Source organism: Vidua chalybeata, chromosome 16 (assembly GCF_026979565.1).
Source record: "Vidua chalybeata isolate OUT-0048 chromosome 16, bVidCha1 merged haplotype, whole genome shotgun sequence".
Taxonomy (NCBI): Eukaryota; Metazoa; Chordata; class Aves; order Passeriformes; family Viduidae; genus Vidua; species Vidua chalybeata.
The window spans coordinates 16,275,057-16,293,379 of NC_071545.1; the positions used below are offsets into that span (position 1 = coordinate 16,275,057).

The window sequence follows — 18,323 nt, forward strand, 5'->3', positions numbered from 1 at the left end:
TTATGCTCTTTTTTGCTTTCAGCTCTTTAGCTCTGCTTATTCTGCAGGGATTACGTGCTACTCACTGCTGGCCTATTGCTTCAGTATTTTAATTCCCTTTTTTAGCTGTAAACCCATTTTCAACACTCTTTCAAGGAAAGCAGCAGCTACCACCGATTGCTGCTACTGGATTGAGGCCAAAGGCAGGGCAGTGTGTTCCCAGCTCCAGGGCAGGAACTGTGCAGGGGCCCTGGCGCCAGGCGGTGCTGGCTTTGCCAGCTGTGACAGTGGAGACTCTTCCTGAAGTCGTGATGAAACTTAGGGCAGCTCGTGTTACAGGTTTTACTTTCCCAGGCATGTTACTTTTATCCCAGTCAGGGGCTGTGGCTCCCTGTGTGCCTGGCTGTGGTTGTGCCAAAGGGGACCCTGCCAGTACAGCAGGAGGTGCTGGCTTGGGTGACAATCCATAATTCCCCAATTTTCATTTAAATCGAGCTTTGTGCTGCCTTGATGAGGGAATGTATTAAAGCCAGGATGGCTGATGGTTTTTAAATAAATTCCAAGATGAATTCCACACATATCCTGCATTTAATGTAGAAGGTGGAGATAGAGGCTGGGGTGAGCTGAAGCAGAAAGTATACTGTAAATTGAGGCTTGGCACCGAATATAAATGGCAAAGGTTGCTGACTGCCAAGAGCAGTGAATCAGCCTGAGCAGCACAGCAATAAGCAGCGAGGTGGGTTGCCTCCTGCCCTGGCGGGCCGAGGGGACAGCCCTGGCACTCAGGAGCACTGGGCACACGGTCTGTGCTGGCCCTGGGGGGACACAGCAGTGCCACACGGTGCCGAGGTGGGGGTGCCCAGCCACACCTCCCCTGGAGCTCGGGAGAGGCTGAGGCCCTGCAGGTGCCTGCCGGGGCAGAAACGCAGCGGTGAGCGCAGCGAGGCTGAGCTCAGAGCTGCTGGCACGGGAGGGCACACCCAGAGGGGCTGGGGGGCACCGGGCCCAGGGCGCTGCCAGCTGCTGCCAGCTGTGGTCCCACACAGGGCTCTCCGTGCCAGGGAGACGCTGCTCTGCGGCAAACACCACCTTGGTGCCTCGGCAGGAATTTTAAGTGTCTCTCCTGAGGACACACCATGTGCCATGTGCACAGGGAGGACTTCCCTGTGCCTCTCCCATGGGAAGGTGCAGGGGGATTAAGGAGTTTCTGAGGCTTTTGCTCTCCCAGACAGCCCAGGTAAGGAAAGGTGATTGTATCAGCAGCAGGAGAGGAGAGGGGAGAAAAGGAAAATCACCACAGAAAGACAATTCTGAGAAATGAAAAGACAAATCAGAATGTTTTTATAATGAAAAAGGAACCTATACAAAATTGGTTTTGATTAATTGTCAGTTAACTGAACTTATTAAATTCAAATTATTTTTCAGAGGGCCACATGAGAGCTGGGCTGGAGAGCAGGGAGGTGTCAAACCCACATTGCTGGCAAAGTTTAGTGTCAGGTCCACCCAAGCAGGGAAAGCAAGAGAGAATTCTGCCCAGCCTTTGCTCAGCCACTTCCCAGGGGGCTGTTGGCAGATAACAGCAGTGTTGGAGTGGGGTACTCCAGTAGAATCTTGTGGTAAATTACCTGCACACCTACCCACCTCTTCACACAGGAATGCTGTGCCACTGGACCCCGTGTAATCACACCTGTGCTCACCTGGCACCAGGCTCCCCATCTTCCAGTGGCAGAGTGAGCTGCCCAGGTACAGGGAGGCTGCCTCAGGCGATCGCCTGCTCAGGATCACCCAGCACAGTTCTGCAGCCCTGGGAGAGGCCTGGATTGATGTTAGCAAGGTGGGACAGCAGCTCTTGACTGCCAGGACTGAGGCTCTGAACTGGCTCCAAGCTCCTCCAGGAGCCCCAGCTGGAGTGGGGTGCTGCCAGTGATGCTGGGCTGCAGCATTTCCTTCTCAAAGGCAGAGAAGCTCCAAGGTCACACACAGAGGAATCTTCAGGACTTAGCGCCGGCACTAATCCCAGGTCTGAGACTCAGGAACAAGTCCTGGTTTGTAAAAACATCCCCCAAATCATCCATGTCAGCACACTCTTCCCAGGCTGTGTTTTGCCATGACAGCAGCCTGATTCCTCTGACCTGGAGGATTATTCCAGATTTATGCTGGGATGTGAGAAAACCAAGGACTGATCAGGCCTGATGGGAACAACAGAAGGCAAATCCCAGCTGTCTTCCTAACATGTCCCTAATAATTAAAACCTTTTAACATAATAATTTTGCAAACAGATTTATCACAAATGGTCTGACAGCCAGTCTGCTCCTGGAAATCAACCCTCCCATCCCCAGCTGGGAGAAATCCACAATACAGGGCTTTCGTGATGGCCAGTCCCAGTCCCCTTGGCCTGCTGGTGCCTCTCCCAAGGACGGTGAAGTCAAACAGATTCAGGCACTTCAGATCCTTGGGGCAGGAATGGCCCCAGACTCCCCAAGATTGGTGGGCAACTTTCAACCTGCAGAAGCTGTTTTCCAGGAAATGATGAGTACTCACTGAAACTCCATGGGAGTGCCACTGCCTCAGGTCCTTGAAGATCAATTTCCCTGTGGATCGCTCCAGCTGTGCTCTTGGCAAGGTGATGTGATTCTCTTCTGTGTAAACAGCCATAACTTCAGAATTACCCAGGAAAGACAAGAGACCCCAAGAGATGTGTAAATGACCAACTGTCTCATTAATCAGACACAAATGCAAGCCCAGCAATGGCTCTGGTTGCTGAGCTGGAAAAATGCTTAAATGTATTTATTGAGACAGCGGGAATACTGGATCCCTGCCCAGGACTATGAGGTCCAAGGGCTGGGATGTGGCCATGCTGGCAAGTGGGTCTGGAGTGCTGCTGGCCTGGGCACCCATGTCCTGCACTTGAGTTTGTGCCTGCCTCACCTGAGCCACAGCTCTTCCACCAGTGGGAGTCAGAGCCCAGGAGCTGGACCCCGCATTTGCCACAGAGCTGCTCTGTTTGGGATTGTGGCACCGTCTGCCTTGCACAGGCACGGAGGAGCCGGGATGTGTCTGCATCACTGAGAGCTACAGCAAGGCTGTGCCATCCATCCTCCCGGGTTGCCATGCCAACGAAGAGGAGACAAGAACCGATGTAATTTGCAGAATCACCCTCTTGACACAAAATCCAAGCAGCTTGTGAGAAGTAGGGTGAAAGATGTCAAGGGATCAGGGAGAGACTCTCAGTGCCTCTCTGCATCCTGCACGTGGCTGCGTTCCATTTCCCAGAAAGGATTCTGACACCTCTGCTGCAGAGCTGGCAGTACAGGACCCAGACACCAGCCCATGGGAAGGTCACCTGGCAGTGGGATCCCATGGGAGATCTCAGCACAATGTACCTCAGCATGTGGTGCTGTGATGACCTGGCTGGGTCGCTGACCCAATGCTTGGAACTGCCTCAGGAACTTCAGTCTCCTTCCCCATTGCAAGGGGAGGCGGGAGAGAAATGGTGAAAACTGCAAAGCCATTTCTGCTCGTCATCCTCTTATTGTCATGCTTGAAGCCAGCTGGGACTGTGGATGATGAAGACTCAGCATTGTTCCTCTGACCAGCTTCTGCCCGAGGAGGTTCTTTCCCTGGAGAGATATCCCGGGGGCTGGAAGTGACTGCCTGTGCTGAAGGTCTTGCTCAATAGCTGATCACAGCCATGAAGCACAATCCATCCGGTCCAGTCATCCCTGGAGCACTCCAGGTTCGTCTTTCTGAGTGCATATCCTATTTGTATCCTACACAATGACACTGGAAACACTGGTGCTCCACGCTGTGCTGCCAGGAGCGGGGCCTGCCCAGCTTTGTTCCACAGGCCAAACAACCCATGCAGTGGGGAACAGGGCACGGGGCTACCTGTGCCATTTCCTTGTGCCCAGTTGCGGGTGTCCCCCGGCCAGGGAGGTCACAGAGGTAAAAAAGAAAAAAAAAAAAATTTCTTCAAACATCCTGTGGTGATGCTCCATCTTCCTCTGCAGCAGCCTCAGCTCCTCAGTTTCTTTTCACCCCTGTGCAGTTGCCACCCTGTGCCCCTTGCTCCAGCCTGGGTCACACTCACTGCAGACACCTTGTCACCTGCCATGCGTGCTCTGTGCCATGGCTGGGGCTCTGCTCCCACCTGGGGTCTTTCCTGCCAGTGTGATGGACGTGGCAAACGAGTCATGGGGCCTCAGTGTCCTGAACAGCTGCACAACATTTAATTCCATGTTCCTGCTTCAGCCTCTGATCTGAAATATGAAAAAATACAGATTGCTTTTGGAAGGGGTTTTGGGGTTTTCATGGCTCTCTGGAGCATCTGGGATTCCAGGATCAGGTCAGAGCATCTCAGCACTGGGCTGCCATCATCACCAATCAATATCCCAAATTACCTCTTCACACCAAAGGTGCTGTGCTGATTTTCATGGATCCCCTGCATTTCATGCCCTTGGTGTCCTGTCATGCACTGGTAGTTTTAGCCCACAAGCTGGAGTGCAATATGCTTATGAGTAATAGCATCTTATTGGAGTGTAAAGATGTTCCTATTTCACTGATTTATCCTGCACTTAAACTAATTCAGAATTCACTTACTTCAGAAGTACTGGAAGCAAAATGCTCTCTGTAAATAGCCTTGCTTTTCTAAACTGATATCGCTGAATGGGAAGATGGAATAACTCGCACTATCTATTTTCCCTCAGAGGGAGCATTGCTGTATTATTTTGACTGTTTTCCATAATGAGAGCTATAGTTGATTCTTCTCTAAGAAAGGCTCATGGTCTGGGAAGGACTATTTGACCTTTATGGCAGAGTTTTTAGAAGCTCTACTCAGGTGAAGCTGAAGTTTGTTTCAGGAGCATCAGGCATCCACTCTGCTCCCAGCCCCCCTGCACCGTGGGCTGCGTCACACAGCGCCCGACTGCAAGCCCTGAGCCCCTTGCTTTTGGCATCATGAGGGCTTTTAGCTTTTCCTTTCCTTAAACATTCCCAAGACTCTCTCAAGTTTATGGGCTACCCCTTCTCACATCATGGAAGAAGATCTGCACCTGGCCAAGAGTGGTTGCATTGCTCAGCTGCGGGAGAAAGTGGCACAGCTGGAAAGGGGGAAGCAAGGAAGGGGCAGGGGATGTTCCCAGCACAGAGCTGGCCATTCATGGGACAGGGACAAGGAGAGCAGGTGGGGAAGGGCCCAATGATCCCTGCACAGGTATTTCCACCTCCATCACACTGTCCTTTGCCCGCCCTGTCCTGAACTCTGGGCAGATACATCTACCTTTCCTTCTGGGTCACTGCTCCAGTTTGGAGCCAGTCCAGGAGCTCCCCAAAATCCATGCTGGGGATTGGAGAGGTCTGAGAGCTGAGTACCACAGCAAGGACAAACCTGCCCATGCTGGCCAACCTGCTAGAGTTGTTGGAAGAGGGACCAGACCCACAGAGGGGTGTTGAGGGCTGGGGGCTGCTGTCTGGTCCTGCTGCCACAGCCCTGGTGGTGGCCAGCTGCCAGCGAGGCCAAGCCCTGCTGTTCCCAGCCAGTGGAACAGAGGAAGAGAAAGGTACAGGGAAACACAGCAGGGCAGGGGGGCAAGTGCAGCCCAGTTGTGGCCCTGACAGCCCTGAGAGGAGGTGGTGCGAGGACACGGGGGCTGTTCCCTGAGATCTGTGGGCTGGAACTGCAAGTAACACCCTGGCCCAACATGCACTGACACCAGCTTGCCCAGTCAGTCCCTTGGCACACAGCAAGGGTTTTCTGCTCCCAGATGAAGCCAAATGTTTTTTACATGAGTTGATTCTACCTGGAACTCACTCCTGTAGCTGGACTGGATCACAAACTGAATACATTTGCTGTGTTCTCACAGCAGGAGATAAGCTCAGGTTGCAGGATTCATCATACATGTGGCAAACACCCATTTTGTTTCCTGGTCCTTCTCATCATCCCTCAATGTTCTGTCCTCCAGAGCAGGACTGCTCCGTCTCTGGCAGCTATGGGATGGGAAATATCATCTCCAGGGAATGCTTTCAGACTCAATCCCAAGTGAAATAATTCAAAATCCTGAAAGAATCCCTCAGGAGCCAAGAGAGCAGACCCCTGCCAAGGAGGTGGCATGGGTGTTTCTGAAGAATAAATCTTAGTGGTAGCACACTGGGTACCTTGTTACCAGGCAGAGTGATAAATTAGGCAGCTCACAGAAGAGCTACAGAAATTATGAGGTAGGTGGAGGATCTATCTAATAAGCAGGGATTACATTACTGAAATCAGCAGGGCTTGGCTGAGTGGCAGGTGAGGAGGGAGAAGGAACCATACAGGGAAGGGGAGGGATGGGAGAGAACAGATGATTTACAGGGACTCACGCTGGGCATTGCTGTTTCCAGCAAAGGGCAGTAGTGACTGTCTTTTCTCCATGGCCCAAGAAGGCCATGCATGAGAGAAGGAAAGGGAGAAGAAAAGCACCTTGGCTGGCGCCCAGGGGGAGCTGAATCCCTTGGACACATGGCTGCAGAGGCCGGACTGGCCGTTCCCTCTCGGAAGGCCACAACAGTGCACGAGGGGCACCCCAGAGCATGGCGTGAGCCAGCTGCCCGCCGTGGGGCTGGGAGGCTGCACGCCTGCAATGGCATCTGGGCACACACACTCCCGGCTGGCCCGTGAGGAAGCACAGGAGGTGTCCTGCAGCAGGGGATGGACTGGCCGGGCTGCAGCATGTGGCCCATCTCCTTGGGCAGCCAGGCAGTTCTGCAGTGGCCCATGCAGCTGCTGAAGGGGGCATTTTAGAAAGCACAGAGTATGTTGGTGAAACATTTCTAATCCAGCCTCCTGATACTAATGTGGCCATGCAGCAGATGAGCTGTGTCCAAGGTCCTCAGCTCTGCACTGTTTGGTAGGTACATCCCACTTCTTCCCATTTCAGGATTTCCCCCAGTGCTTTAGGGATTCTTCCAGCACTGAGTGAGCAGGGCACTAACAGTGGGAGTCACAGAGGTCAGGTGGCAGGGAGTAGGGAGGCAGGTGGTCTCCTGGCTGTCCTGTTAGAGGTTTGTCCTTGGCTGACTGGCTGCATGGTGTCTGATGGCTCAGAATGAGCTCCCTGCAGCCAGCACTGTGCAGTCCATGCCAGCAGCAGGACAGGGCCACAGCTGCCCTGGAGGCAGCCCTGGCTGTGAAGCTGAAGCCACACAGCTGGGGCTGATCTCTGTGTGATGCAGCTTCTGCAGCCTCTGCCACCCTCTACCAGCCTTTGTCAGCCTTTGCCAGTCTCTGCCAGCCTCTACTCCCCTTGGCCAGTCTTTTTCAGCCTCTGCTACCTCTGCCAGCCTCCATCAGCCTCTGCAGTCTCTGCAGCCTCCACAGCCTTCAGCCCTGGGTGTCATACCCTCATCAGGGCTGGGATTGGACAGTGTGACTTCTGAAACTGGGATCAGAGTCACTCTGTGACCACAGGTGACCTCTGCCTCCCTCTCTGCCTCAGTTTCCCTCCCTGTAGCCAAGCGATGATACGCTCAGATACTCTGCAAATCGGAGACAGCTTCTCTGTGGATGCTCTCCTCCCTTTCTGACTATCATCACTGCTTATCCCAGGATGGAGACAGCCAGCTACCACCGTGTTGAGCACAGACTTGGTATGTCATCCTGTCGTGCAGTCAGCAAAGGGCTGCCTGTGCAAGCCCTGGTCTTCGTTCTGTAAGAACCGAGATTAGAGTGGGAGATTATCTCCTGATCCTGTGCAGATAGAGCCACTCACCCATTTACACCGCTGAGTGCATGACAGATGGGGCCATGGAACGGGTGCTGCAGCGCCCTTCCCATGGGGAGAGCAGCCAGGCCCCTGCTGAGAGAGATGCAGGGCATCTGGGAGGGCACCGGGGGCTTGGACCTGAGCTTGCAGGGAGGGAGCAAGGCTGCTCGGGGGCTCTGACCTTGAGCTGCAGCCCCCTCAGGGGGGCACTGGTGGGGTTGAGCCCCGTGCAGCCCTCCTGCCAGGGCTGTGTCCCTGGGGGTGCTGCCTGCGCCAGGCTGGGCTCAGGGTGAGCAGGGTGCCACAGCCTCTGGGTGTCTCCATCTGCATCTCCCCAGGGAAACACAAGGCTGGCTCTCCACAGCACCACAGGGATCTGAGTGGGCAGTGGCTGATTGAAGGAAAAGTGGGGAGGAGGAGGGGGAGCTCCAGAACTGCAAGGGGAGGTTTAGAGGGAACAGATCTGTAATTCAGTTGTTCAACAATGGATGGAAAAATTCCTGGTTTCAATATTTTCTTGATTTTCCTAAGGGCTTGTTTGTCCCAACAGTGACAGAAGAAACCAAAGATCCTGAAGCTCCTGCATTCCTCGTGTTTGCCATAGCCACTCTGATTGCTGGAACAATGGGAGCCAGGGGTGTTCAGCACCTTTGAGTGTGCAAAGGCAGACTTCAGGAGCTGGTGGGACCTTGAGGGACCATCTGTGTCACCTGTGAGTGCCCCTTTTCTCCCCTCTCACCTCTGCTAGCACACACCTCTCAGGCTGACTGGCTTTCCCTCTGGCTCCACTTTCAGGACTATGCACTGGATAAACCACGTTCCACACCATATTTGTGGTACGTGCGTTTTTCCAAGTCCAAGAGCTGTTCTTTTTTTCATAGCAGCTCTGAACAGCATATCAGTGAAACAGTGGGTTTGATGCCTGAGCAGCTTGCCCAGCGATGTCTTCTTCCACACTTGTAATTTTAGGTCAAAGAAATGAATGTAGGTTCCCAGACTGGGCCATTTAGATCACAGGAGCTGCTACTAACAACCATCAGAATTACCAATGATTCTAAACCTGAAGCTGTTTCTGTGAATGGGAAAATGGTTTGACAGAGTGGAATGCCACTGCAAAATATTTTGAGTGCCTTCTTTGACTGGAGTTTAGATGTCTTTGCAGTTTTACTGATTTTTTTTTTTGCTATTCAGTATATATTTACAAACTTTATTCATTCCCTGAGGGATGTAGAGCACTGTGTGCATTAATCCACTTCTTTTCAAGGTGTTTCATTGCTTCTGTTGACAAGTAAATAATGAGGAGGAATTATGGGAGGTTAACCTCTGAAGTTTCCTGAAAAATATATTCCTAGTGTTTGTAAAAGTCAGGAAATTGAGGTGATAATCTCTGGAACTTAGTCCTTAGCAGAAGCAATAATTGGGGTATTGGCATGTAGAGATTCTCAGGCCAGAGACTCTCCTGCAGGGACCACATCCTGGCTCCCAGCTGGGCCCAGTTCTTTGCAAAGAATTCCAGTTGCAGTGTAAAACCTTCCAAGAGAAGTGTCCTGTGATATTCCTTCACAAATTATTACAAAAGGAAATTACTGTCCTTGTTAAAATACACCTTTTTCATTGCACTCAAATGAGTCTAATTCCAGATTCTCTTCAATGGATCTCGTTAAGCCTTTGATAGATTAGAGAGCCCTTCCCTGTTAGAGGGTTCCTGCTCTGGTCGGTGCTTGTGAATGACAACAGGAGCATGGAACTAGAAGGGACAGCTTGGGCCATCAAATCCCATTTCCCTGCAATTGCTGGCAATGATGTTATAAAGTCCATTTCAAACTCAATCTTAAAACTAATTGCATACCTTGCCCCCAACGTTCCTCTCAGGAATCTGTTCCAGAACAACATTTCTCCCACTGTTAGAAACCATCTGATTTCCAGCCAAAAATTATTTGTGCCAACTCATACCTCTTTGTTTTTGTGCCAGTACAGACTATTATCTGAGGCCATTTTCCTCCTTTCTTGGTGCTCATCTGATTGTGCATTTAGAGAGCAGGGACATGCTCTCCAGCTCCCTTCTCACTCGGCCAAATATACCCAGGCCCCCCTCAAATGGGGTCCCCAGTCTGAAGATGTCCTCAGAGTCTGACTCTGCTCTGCTCCTCTCCCAGTTTCTGTTCCTGGAGCAAAGGTGAGAATACTGGAGCAGATAATCCCATGTCTAAGCAGTGAGCGTGCCAGCACTCAGCCATCTCAGCCTTGTTGGAGTGGAGTTCTGCTTCCCCCCATAAGCCAGGCCACTAGCCTTTGCACAGCACCAGCTGGACCAGCAGCACCTCTGAAAGGGCTTCCCAGCCTGTCATGTGTCAAACACGGCTCTAACTGGAGCCTGGTCATCAGCCTGTGCAGTCAGACCCTGCAGCTGGTGCAGGGAAGGGCTCTCAGCTGCCAACCATGACGTACTGTCACATGTCCTCATAACCAAGGTTCTGGGGTAAATCTCAGCACTGCTGTCCCTGTGGAGACGAGAGCATCACAGGCATATTGCCCAGGTGGGCAGCCACAAGTCACTCCAAGTGATGGGAACTTAGAAAAAACTGCATGCAAGGGGTAGCTGCTCCAAGGCTGCCCAGATTCCTTTCCCTTTGTCAAAATCAACTGATCTTGATCCCTGCCAAAATGTGGGGCATGAACTAGGTGATCTACCCAACCAAACCACCCAGGCAATTCCCAGCTGGCCTTGCTAGACTGGCTACTGCTGCCTGCCTGGGAAGTGCTCCCATTGCTAATTGATGTGCCTTGGAGAGGCAGGTATGCAGGGTAAATACAGAAGCCTTTAAGAGCAGAACTGTCAAATAAAGTGTTACACTCCATCAGCTCCTATTGCATCCATGGCTGAACAGCACTAGCCAGCATTGGATAACACTCACATCTGCCCATGGATGCGTTTGACATCCACGCAGGAGAAATACACACTCTGTGATGAATCAGGAGCTGGAGCCCAGCAGCAGGCATTTAAGGATGAACCATTTGTTTTAGAGGGCTTCACATTCCGGTTATAAAATTTCCTCTGGGCTGGAAGCTGGTGCCCGAGAAGAAATTGTCTCTCCATTCTGTGTGGTTTGATGTAAATCCTGTCAGTCTCCCGTGCAGCACGTCACGGGAGCCGGAGCCACGGGGATGTCAAGCTGGGGCATTCTGCTAAGCACTGCAGTTTGGGTGTGTTCTCAGTGTCAGAAAGACCAAAGCACTGTGAATTCATTAAATATAGTCTAGTTTGAGGTTTATTTTATTTTGGAAACTGAAAACTATTTGGGTTTTGGCTTGGGTTGGGCTAGGGTTTTTTGATATTGGGGAATTCAAGAGCAGGCTTTTACCTGCCAGAAGGCTCTCTGTGGGTTCTCCAGTTTGGAATAAACGTATCTCCGTGTATGAGAAGGATTCATCTCTCTCAAGGTAAATCCATACGTACCAGAACAATTACACGAGGGGCCATGTGTGTGTGCTATGCAGAGCAGCCAAGCAAAGCTGCTCTGCAGGGCCTCCTGGGAGTGTCCGTCTGTCCCCAGCCCTGCCGTGTGACCCACACTGCACCTACTGGGATTCTCATCTAGGCTTCAAGCCTGATTTCCGAATTTGTAGCAGCCTTGCTTTGGGCTCGGCCAGTCCAGACAGGAACTGTGTTCGTCCTGGTCAGCGCCTGAGGGACGCCCGAGGCCAAGTGGTGCTGCCTCTGCAGCTGTGCTGCTCCTGCAGCTGTGCTGCTCCTGCAGCTGTGCCGCCCCTGCAGCTGTGCCGCTCCTGCAGCTGTGCCACTCCTGCAGCTGTGCTGCCCCTGCAGCTGTGCTGCTCCTGCAGCTGTGCTGCCCCTGCAGCTGTGCCACCCCTGCAGCTGCACTGCTCCTGCAGCTGTGCCACTCCTGCAGCTGTGCCACCCCTGCAGCTGTGCTGCCCCTGCAGCTGTGCCACTCCTGCAGCTGTGCCACTCCTGCAGCTGTGCTGCCCCTGCAGCTGTGCCACTCCTGCAGCTGTGCTGCCCCTGCAGCTGTGCCACTCCTGTAGCTGTGCTGCCCCTGCAGCTGTGCTGCTCCTGCAACTGTGCTGCCCCTGCAGCTGTGCCACTCCTGCAGCTGTGCTGCTCCTGCAGCTGTGCCACTCCTGCAGCTGTGCCACCCCTGCAGCTGTGCTGCTCCTGCAGCTGTGCCACTCCTGCAGCTGTGCCACTCCTGCAGCTGTGCTGCTCCTGCAGCTGTGCCACTCCTGCAGCTGTGCCACTCCTGCAGCTGTGCTGCTTCTGCAGCACTGGGCTGGGGCACAGCCAGAGGCAGCGCCATGCGTGGGGGACATGAGGCTGCGCTTCTGTCAGCTCCAGTTAGTCCCCAAACATTCACATTACTGTAATGCAGTTGAAAAGGAATCCACAGGTTACAGAAAATGATTTACAGGACACAAGACACTGCATTTCAGAGGTCTCATGTGTGCCATAAAAAAAAATATTATGAAGGAATTATCTCCATTGGAACTGGAGCTGCACAGAGAGAATACATGTCCAGCTGAGAGCAGCATTGAGCTTTTGTTCATTATGGGAAACATTGGTGCTTTTCCTCTTTTTTTATGAATACATTTCTCAGCTCTGGGTAGCTACCTAATATTGGCACTTAATTTTCGTTTCCAAATGTTGCTTTTGCAATGCGACCAAGCGTAGCTGGGACTCCAAAGGTGCATCGCTCTGTGGAGCTGGCAGTCCTGAGGGATTTAGGTCAGGCGAAGAGTAAAGTCAGGGCTCTGAATTTTAGGAATGCAAACTGCCAGCTCTTCAAGGAGTTAGTCAATGAGACCCCTGGGAAATCGCCCTCAGGGACAAGGAGCAGAGCAGAGCTGGAAGGTCTTTAAGGGCACTTTCCATAGAGCACAAGAGCTCGTGATCCCCAGGTACAAGAAATCGGGCAACGAAGGCAGAAGTCTGACATGGCCGAGGTGGAACCTGCTGGTCAAACTTGAGGGGAGGTAGGAAATGCACAGGCAGTGGAAACAGGAAGAGGTATAATGGGAAAAGTATAGGGAAACTGCCTGGTTGTGTAGGGATGGAAGCAGGAAGGCCAAGGCTGGAGCTGAGCTTGGCAAGGGACATACAGAATAACAAGAAGGGCCTCTGCAGATATGTCAGCTGAAAAGGGAGGTCAAAGAAAGCAGTGACAGGACAAGAGGAAATGGCTTCACACTTACAGAGAACAAGGTTAGATTGGATATTGGGAAGAAATTCTTCCCTGTGAGGGCGGGCAGGCCCTGGCACAGGGTGCCCAGAACAGCTTTAGCTGCCCCTGGATCCCTGGAAGTGTTCCAGGCCAGGCTGGACAGGGCTTGGAGCAGCCTGGGATGGTGGAAAGTGTCCCTGACCATGGCAAGGGTTGGACTCTATGACCTTGAAGAATCTCTTACAATTCAAAACATTCCATGATTCTATGTTCCCTATGCAACAGCAAGGTTTGGAGATGCAAAACCTGGGCCATGGCTCATCAGCTGGGGGAGCAAGAGGAAGCTCTGCCAGCTCCCTCCCATCCAGCCTCACCCAGAACATCTCTGTACAATCCAGTAGCTCCCCAGACTGGTGAGTGGAGAAGTGTCTCTGCCTCCAAATTCTCGTCCTGCTCACAGGCAGAAAGAGTTACACAGCATTCACAGATGCACAAGGTTGGGGACACAGTCTGCATTCTCCCAGTGCTGGCTCAGAAGTGCAGCTGTGGCCCTCGTATGTGTGAACAAAGAGCTGCTCTGCAGCTTTTGCCACTGGGGTCGGGTGCTGGCTCTTTCTGGGATCTGCTGCCCCCAGGTAGTGCTGGCAGTGCAGGTGCACAAGGTTAGATTGCTGCTCGTTCACCTGTGAGGGTTTTAGCACATGGCTGTGTTCCTCAACTCCTCTCTGTACATGGCACAGCCAGCGTTGTTCTGCTGTTGGGCAGGAGGCCAAGGGCTGTGACATGCCCCGATACCCCAGGGCAATACCCATGATGGAGAGACTCCTGGAGACCCCAGACAAGGTGTAGGAGAAAGCCGAGAGACAATAATGCATTCCTTCCCCTCACAAAATACATCCCAATGCCAAACCTGAGAACTGCAGGTGGGAAGTGACAAAACGTGGAGCTGGAAAGAGGTGATGGCTGCTCCAGAAAACTGTGAGGAGGGAGGCTGTCAGCCCCAACCTGCTCTACCAAGGCTGGGGACAGAGTTCCTGGAAGAGCATCGTGCAAGGGTGTGATTGGCCTCATCTACCAGTGCAGCTCCTGGCACCTAAACTATGAACCCTCCATGCTCCGAGTTAAGCTCCTGCCCACGGTCTGCCACCTCTCCTCAGGATCCCAGGAGAAAGAAGGCTGCCCTAAGAAACTGTCCCAGATGCCCGAAAGGCCAGAACCAGGGGACCTGGGCCGTGCTGCGTGGGGCTGTCCCAGAGGCGCCGTCTCAGCAGCCGCAGGCTCTGTGCAAGAGCCACGGGCTGGGGACAGAATAGGCTTCGGGGGAGGCGGAGGGGAGCAGGGCAGAATGAGGGGCCAAGGAGCTGTGGCGCGGTGATTTTTGCAGGGGAAAGGAGGAGGATTTGTAGGGTACAGCTGACACTGGCCCTGTTTCTGGGGCCCTGCGCCGAGTGCTGGCACGAGCGGCTGCGGCACGGCGGGTGGCTCTGGGCAGCACATGGGGCAGGGGGGCTGTGGGGCAGCCGGGGGCTGTGCGCGGCGAGCCGGGCGGGCCAGCTGGAGGGACTGCGGCAGCTGGCCCGCCCGGGCCCGGGGGAATCCGGGCTCCCCGGCCGCTGTCCGCGGTGCTGTCCGCGGTGCTGTCCGCGGTGCTGCCCCGCGCTGCCGCCGCCGCTCGGCCCGGCCCGGCCCGGCCCGGCCCGGCGCGCTCCCCGCGCTCCCCGCGCTCTCGGCGGCGGCGGCGGGGGCGGCGGCGGGGGCGGGCCGGGCCCTCCCCGCGCCGGGAACGCGCTCCCGCCTCCCACCCGGCACAAAGTTTCGCGGCAGGAACTCGGGCGGCAACAGTGCGGAGCCGGTGGCACCGGAGCGCGGCCGCGCGGAGCCCCAGCGCCCCGGTACCCGGCGGGGGCCGGCGGCGACCGTGCCATGCGGGGCCCCCCCCCACCGGCGGCGGCGGGGCGGGCGGGCAGCGGCGCCCCATGCGGCTGGGGCGGCCGGGCGGCGGCTGACACCATGTGCGCCCGGTGCCCGGGGCGAGGAGCGGGGAGCAGCCATGTCCCCCCCCGCCCAGCCGGGGGTGCCGGGCGGGCGCGGCTCTAAGGGGCCCCCGGCGCGGAAGCTCCTCTGCATGTGCAGCCTCTCCCTGTGCCTCACCTACCTGTGCTACAGCCTGATGGGGGGCACCGGCCCGGCCGCCCTGCGCTCCCCGGCCGCGCTCCCCGGCTCGGCGGCCCCCGGGGCCCCGCGCTCCCCCACCGCTCTCCCCGTCACGGTGGCCCCGCGCTCCCCCGCCAGCCCTCCGGGCAGCCCCGGCGCCCCGGCCCCCTCCGCCGCTCCGCCGCGGGCCTCCAACGGCAGCCGGGAAGGGGCGGAGGGCACCTGGCTGCGGACGCGGCTGGCCCCCGGGGAGGTGATCACGGCGCAGAGCGGAGCCTTCGAGAGGGACCCGCAGGAGTCGAGCACCACGGACGAGGAGCTGAGCCGGGCCGGCAGCCCGGGCAGCCGCGGCGGCGGCGGCAGCAGCACCACGCCGGACTACGGGGAGAAGCGGCTGCCGCAAGCCCTCATCATCGGGGTGAAGAAGGGGGGGACGCGGGCGCTGCTGGAGGCCATCCGGGCGCACCCCGACGTGCGGGCCGTGGGCACCGAGCCCCACTTTTTCGACAGGAACTACGAGAAGGGGCTGGAGTGGTACAGGTGAGGGCGGAGGGCTGCGGGCGCGATCCGCGGCGCTGGCGGGGAGGGAGGAATGCGTGTCCGTGCGGGGCGGGGGAAGCTCCTGCGTGGTCCCGGGGGTCCCCCGTTGGCCCCCGGTGGGAGCCGGGGCGAAGGCGCGAGCCCCGGGACCGCCGCGGGGCCGAGCTGCGGGGCCGGGGCTGGCGGGTCGCCGGGGGCCGCGCCTGGCCGCCGTGGCGATGGAAAACGCGCTGTTCTGGTGGGAAAGCAGGAAATCTCTGCTAACATCCTTCTCGGATGCTCGCAGTGTGTGAGCATACCGTAGCAGTTCAGCTGCGGTTGGTGTAAAATACACCGAAATAGGTCGGTAATTAATAATTACTGAAATAGACAAGATCGCAAGTTATTCCAGGTGCTGCTAGGGCTGAAGGATGCTGCCTTCCTGGGAGCACAGGCTATGCTTCAAAAATAAGGTTTTACTCTTCATTCAACAAGTTCCATGTTAGGAAGTTTTTTTTTTTTTTTTTTCCATTGACATGATCTAATTCTGTTCGTGAAGAAGTCTCTAAATACTGTTGTCTGGTGTTGGGTAACATTTTAAAGGGATTTTATGCTAAAAGTCCTGGTTATTAGAAAACACTGGACTGCAGTAAGGAAGTGTTAAATGTCTTGACAGGTTTAGGAAATCAATGGCTTGTGATAGCTCGGTGTTCTTCTCTCTCTTTAAAAATTTCTGAGGAGAATGCAGCACATCAGTAGAACTTAAAAACTCCCAGTTGCTCTGTAGTTCATGGTTCAAAGCAAACCATACTGGTTCTTGACAAAAGGTGGTCTGTGGCTGAGCTGGTGAATTCTTGTTGTGGTTAGCATGGCAGCTGCTTACTTGCTCTGCAAATGAAGCTAAAAATGAGAGGCAGCAGGCAAGTTACTGCCTGGATTAACTGGTCCCTCATTATTAAAATAAAGTACTTGGTCTGCATATCAGGGGTATTTAAAGGTGAGAAACTCCAGGCAGTCTTCTGTGGGGATTGTGGAAGGAAAGTCTTCGCAACACTTGGTGTGGCATTCGCTTGGCTCTGGTGAAATGCTGTGGGATTTTCTGGAGGGATTTCAAGGAAGTGGACATTAGCACTGAGAAAGTGAGGTTGTCCCTGAGAGGGTTTTTGCTGTGCTGCTCTGATGGGGGGAAGCACTAAAGGACTGGATATGGTTATTGTGTTTATAGATATAACTTCAGACACAGTATTTTGTTATACTGAATTTTCTTGGAGGAAAGGCTTACCTTGAAAAGTAAGTTTAGAAAACTAGCTAGAAGATGATAGAAAGTGGCACATAAAAAGTTTGGCTTTATTTAAAACAGGCAGAAGAAGATCAAGCACTGAGTATGATGAGCAGCTGCTTTTTCATCTTTAAACTTCTGCTACTAGAAAAGGGCTAGTGAGTGGGTGTAACTCCTCTTGTGGAGTAAGAGGCACACACAGGTTTTCATTTGCAGAATGCAGTTTGGTATTTTCTATCCCTGCAGCAGCTCTCTGGTGTGTGCTGCTCATTTCAAGCCCTGGAGCTTTGCTGCCTGGGCAGGAGAGGTGGGAGAACAGATTGGGACACCCTTGGTGTGCGAGGGTCTGGGCAGAGCAGGCTGTGGGATGGGTAAAGAAATGACTGGTGCTCTGTGCCATTGCAGCCCTGGCTGCCTGACCTGCAGCCATCTTCACATCTGCCCAACCCAAACACATGCTTCTCCCCCCCTCCTTCAAGCGTGTTCAGCCTTGCAGGGGCAGGACACTGCTGGTGGTCTGTGCCTCAGCAGCAGCCACAACTTCCCTGGTGCTGTACTGGTGCCAGGCTGTCGTCATGGGCTGGCTTTTAGTGCCATACAAACACAAACCAAAAGCAGAATGGGGAAAGCTCACCATCCATCCCAGCAGCTGCTTCTTCCTGACCTTCTCTGAGATTACCTGATTGAGTGCACTGGGGAGGCTGACAGCTCACAGCTGTGTCCCAGGTACAGTAATTGGAGATTTTTTTTCCTGTCCACAGAAATGTAATTTTTTTTTTAACAAAGAAGCAACTATTAACAAAGAAGCAACTATTGAAGTCATCTCCTTGTGGTGACTTCTGCATTCCACACTGTGAGCTTTTAACACGGTCAGGTTTTTTCTTACATAGTGAAATAAGGGAATGGCAGGCCTTCCAGGTTCCTTGTTCAGTTGTTCAGTCACAAGATTATCTCCCAGTCTCGAGGAGCTGGAGGAAAGGGAAATGCCTTCTTCACCTTGGTTTCTCCTGTAAAATGGAGATGGCACCAGGGCATTGCCATTTCTTTGTGTGCACTCCGTACTGCATTACCTGTGTCTTTGCTGCCTTGAGATTGAAAAGCCCTAAGTGCTCTGGATGTCTGGTCCAGGATCTCTCTCAGTGGCTGGAGTTGATGCAAGCACTGGGCCAGGGGATGCCAGCTCTGTGCTGCTGGGGACAGGGTGGCATGTCAGGACAGCAGTTCCACACTGCCTGCTCTGTTTTTTCCTGGGAACCTGTAGGGAAAGCTGAAGGTTTGTGTGCTGTCTCTGATCTCTTCAGCTCAGTTCATTTGGCAATTGCAAACAGAGGTCTTTCCACACACAAACTGGTGCAAACTAGGCCAAGATTAGTTTTGGTTAGTTTCTATTATGCTGCCAGGATTGTATTTGTGGTTGCAGTTTATGATTCTGTCTGTCCTAGTGCTGGGCTGTCTGAAGGACAAGTTCCATGGTAC

At 54.1% G+C, this 18,323-nt stretch overlaps 1 protein-coding gene across 1 annotated transcript in view; it reads left to right on the plus strand.

The window, feature by feature from the left end:
• Nucleotides 1–14,915: 14,915 nt before the first annotated feature.
• HS3ST4 (heparan sulfate-glucosamine 3-sulfotransferase 4) overlaps nt 14,916–18,323 on the plus strand; it is a 54,441-nt gene continuing 51,033 nt past the window's right edge. Inside the window, exon 1 of the mRNA XM_053957950.1 lies at nt 14,916–15,589. Coding sequence (XP_053813925.1) covers nt 14,946–15,589 — 644 coding nt within the window. The 5' untranslated portion in view covers nt 14,916–14,945. The remainder of the gene's footprint in view (nt 15,590–18,323) is intronic.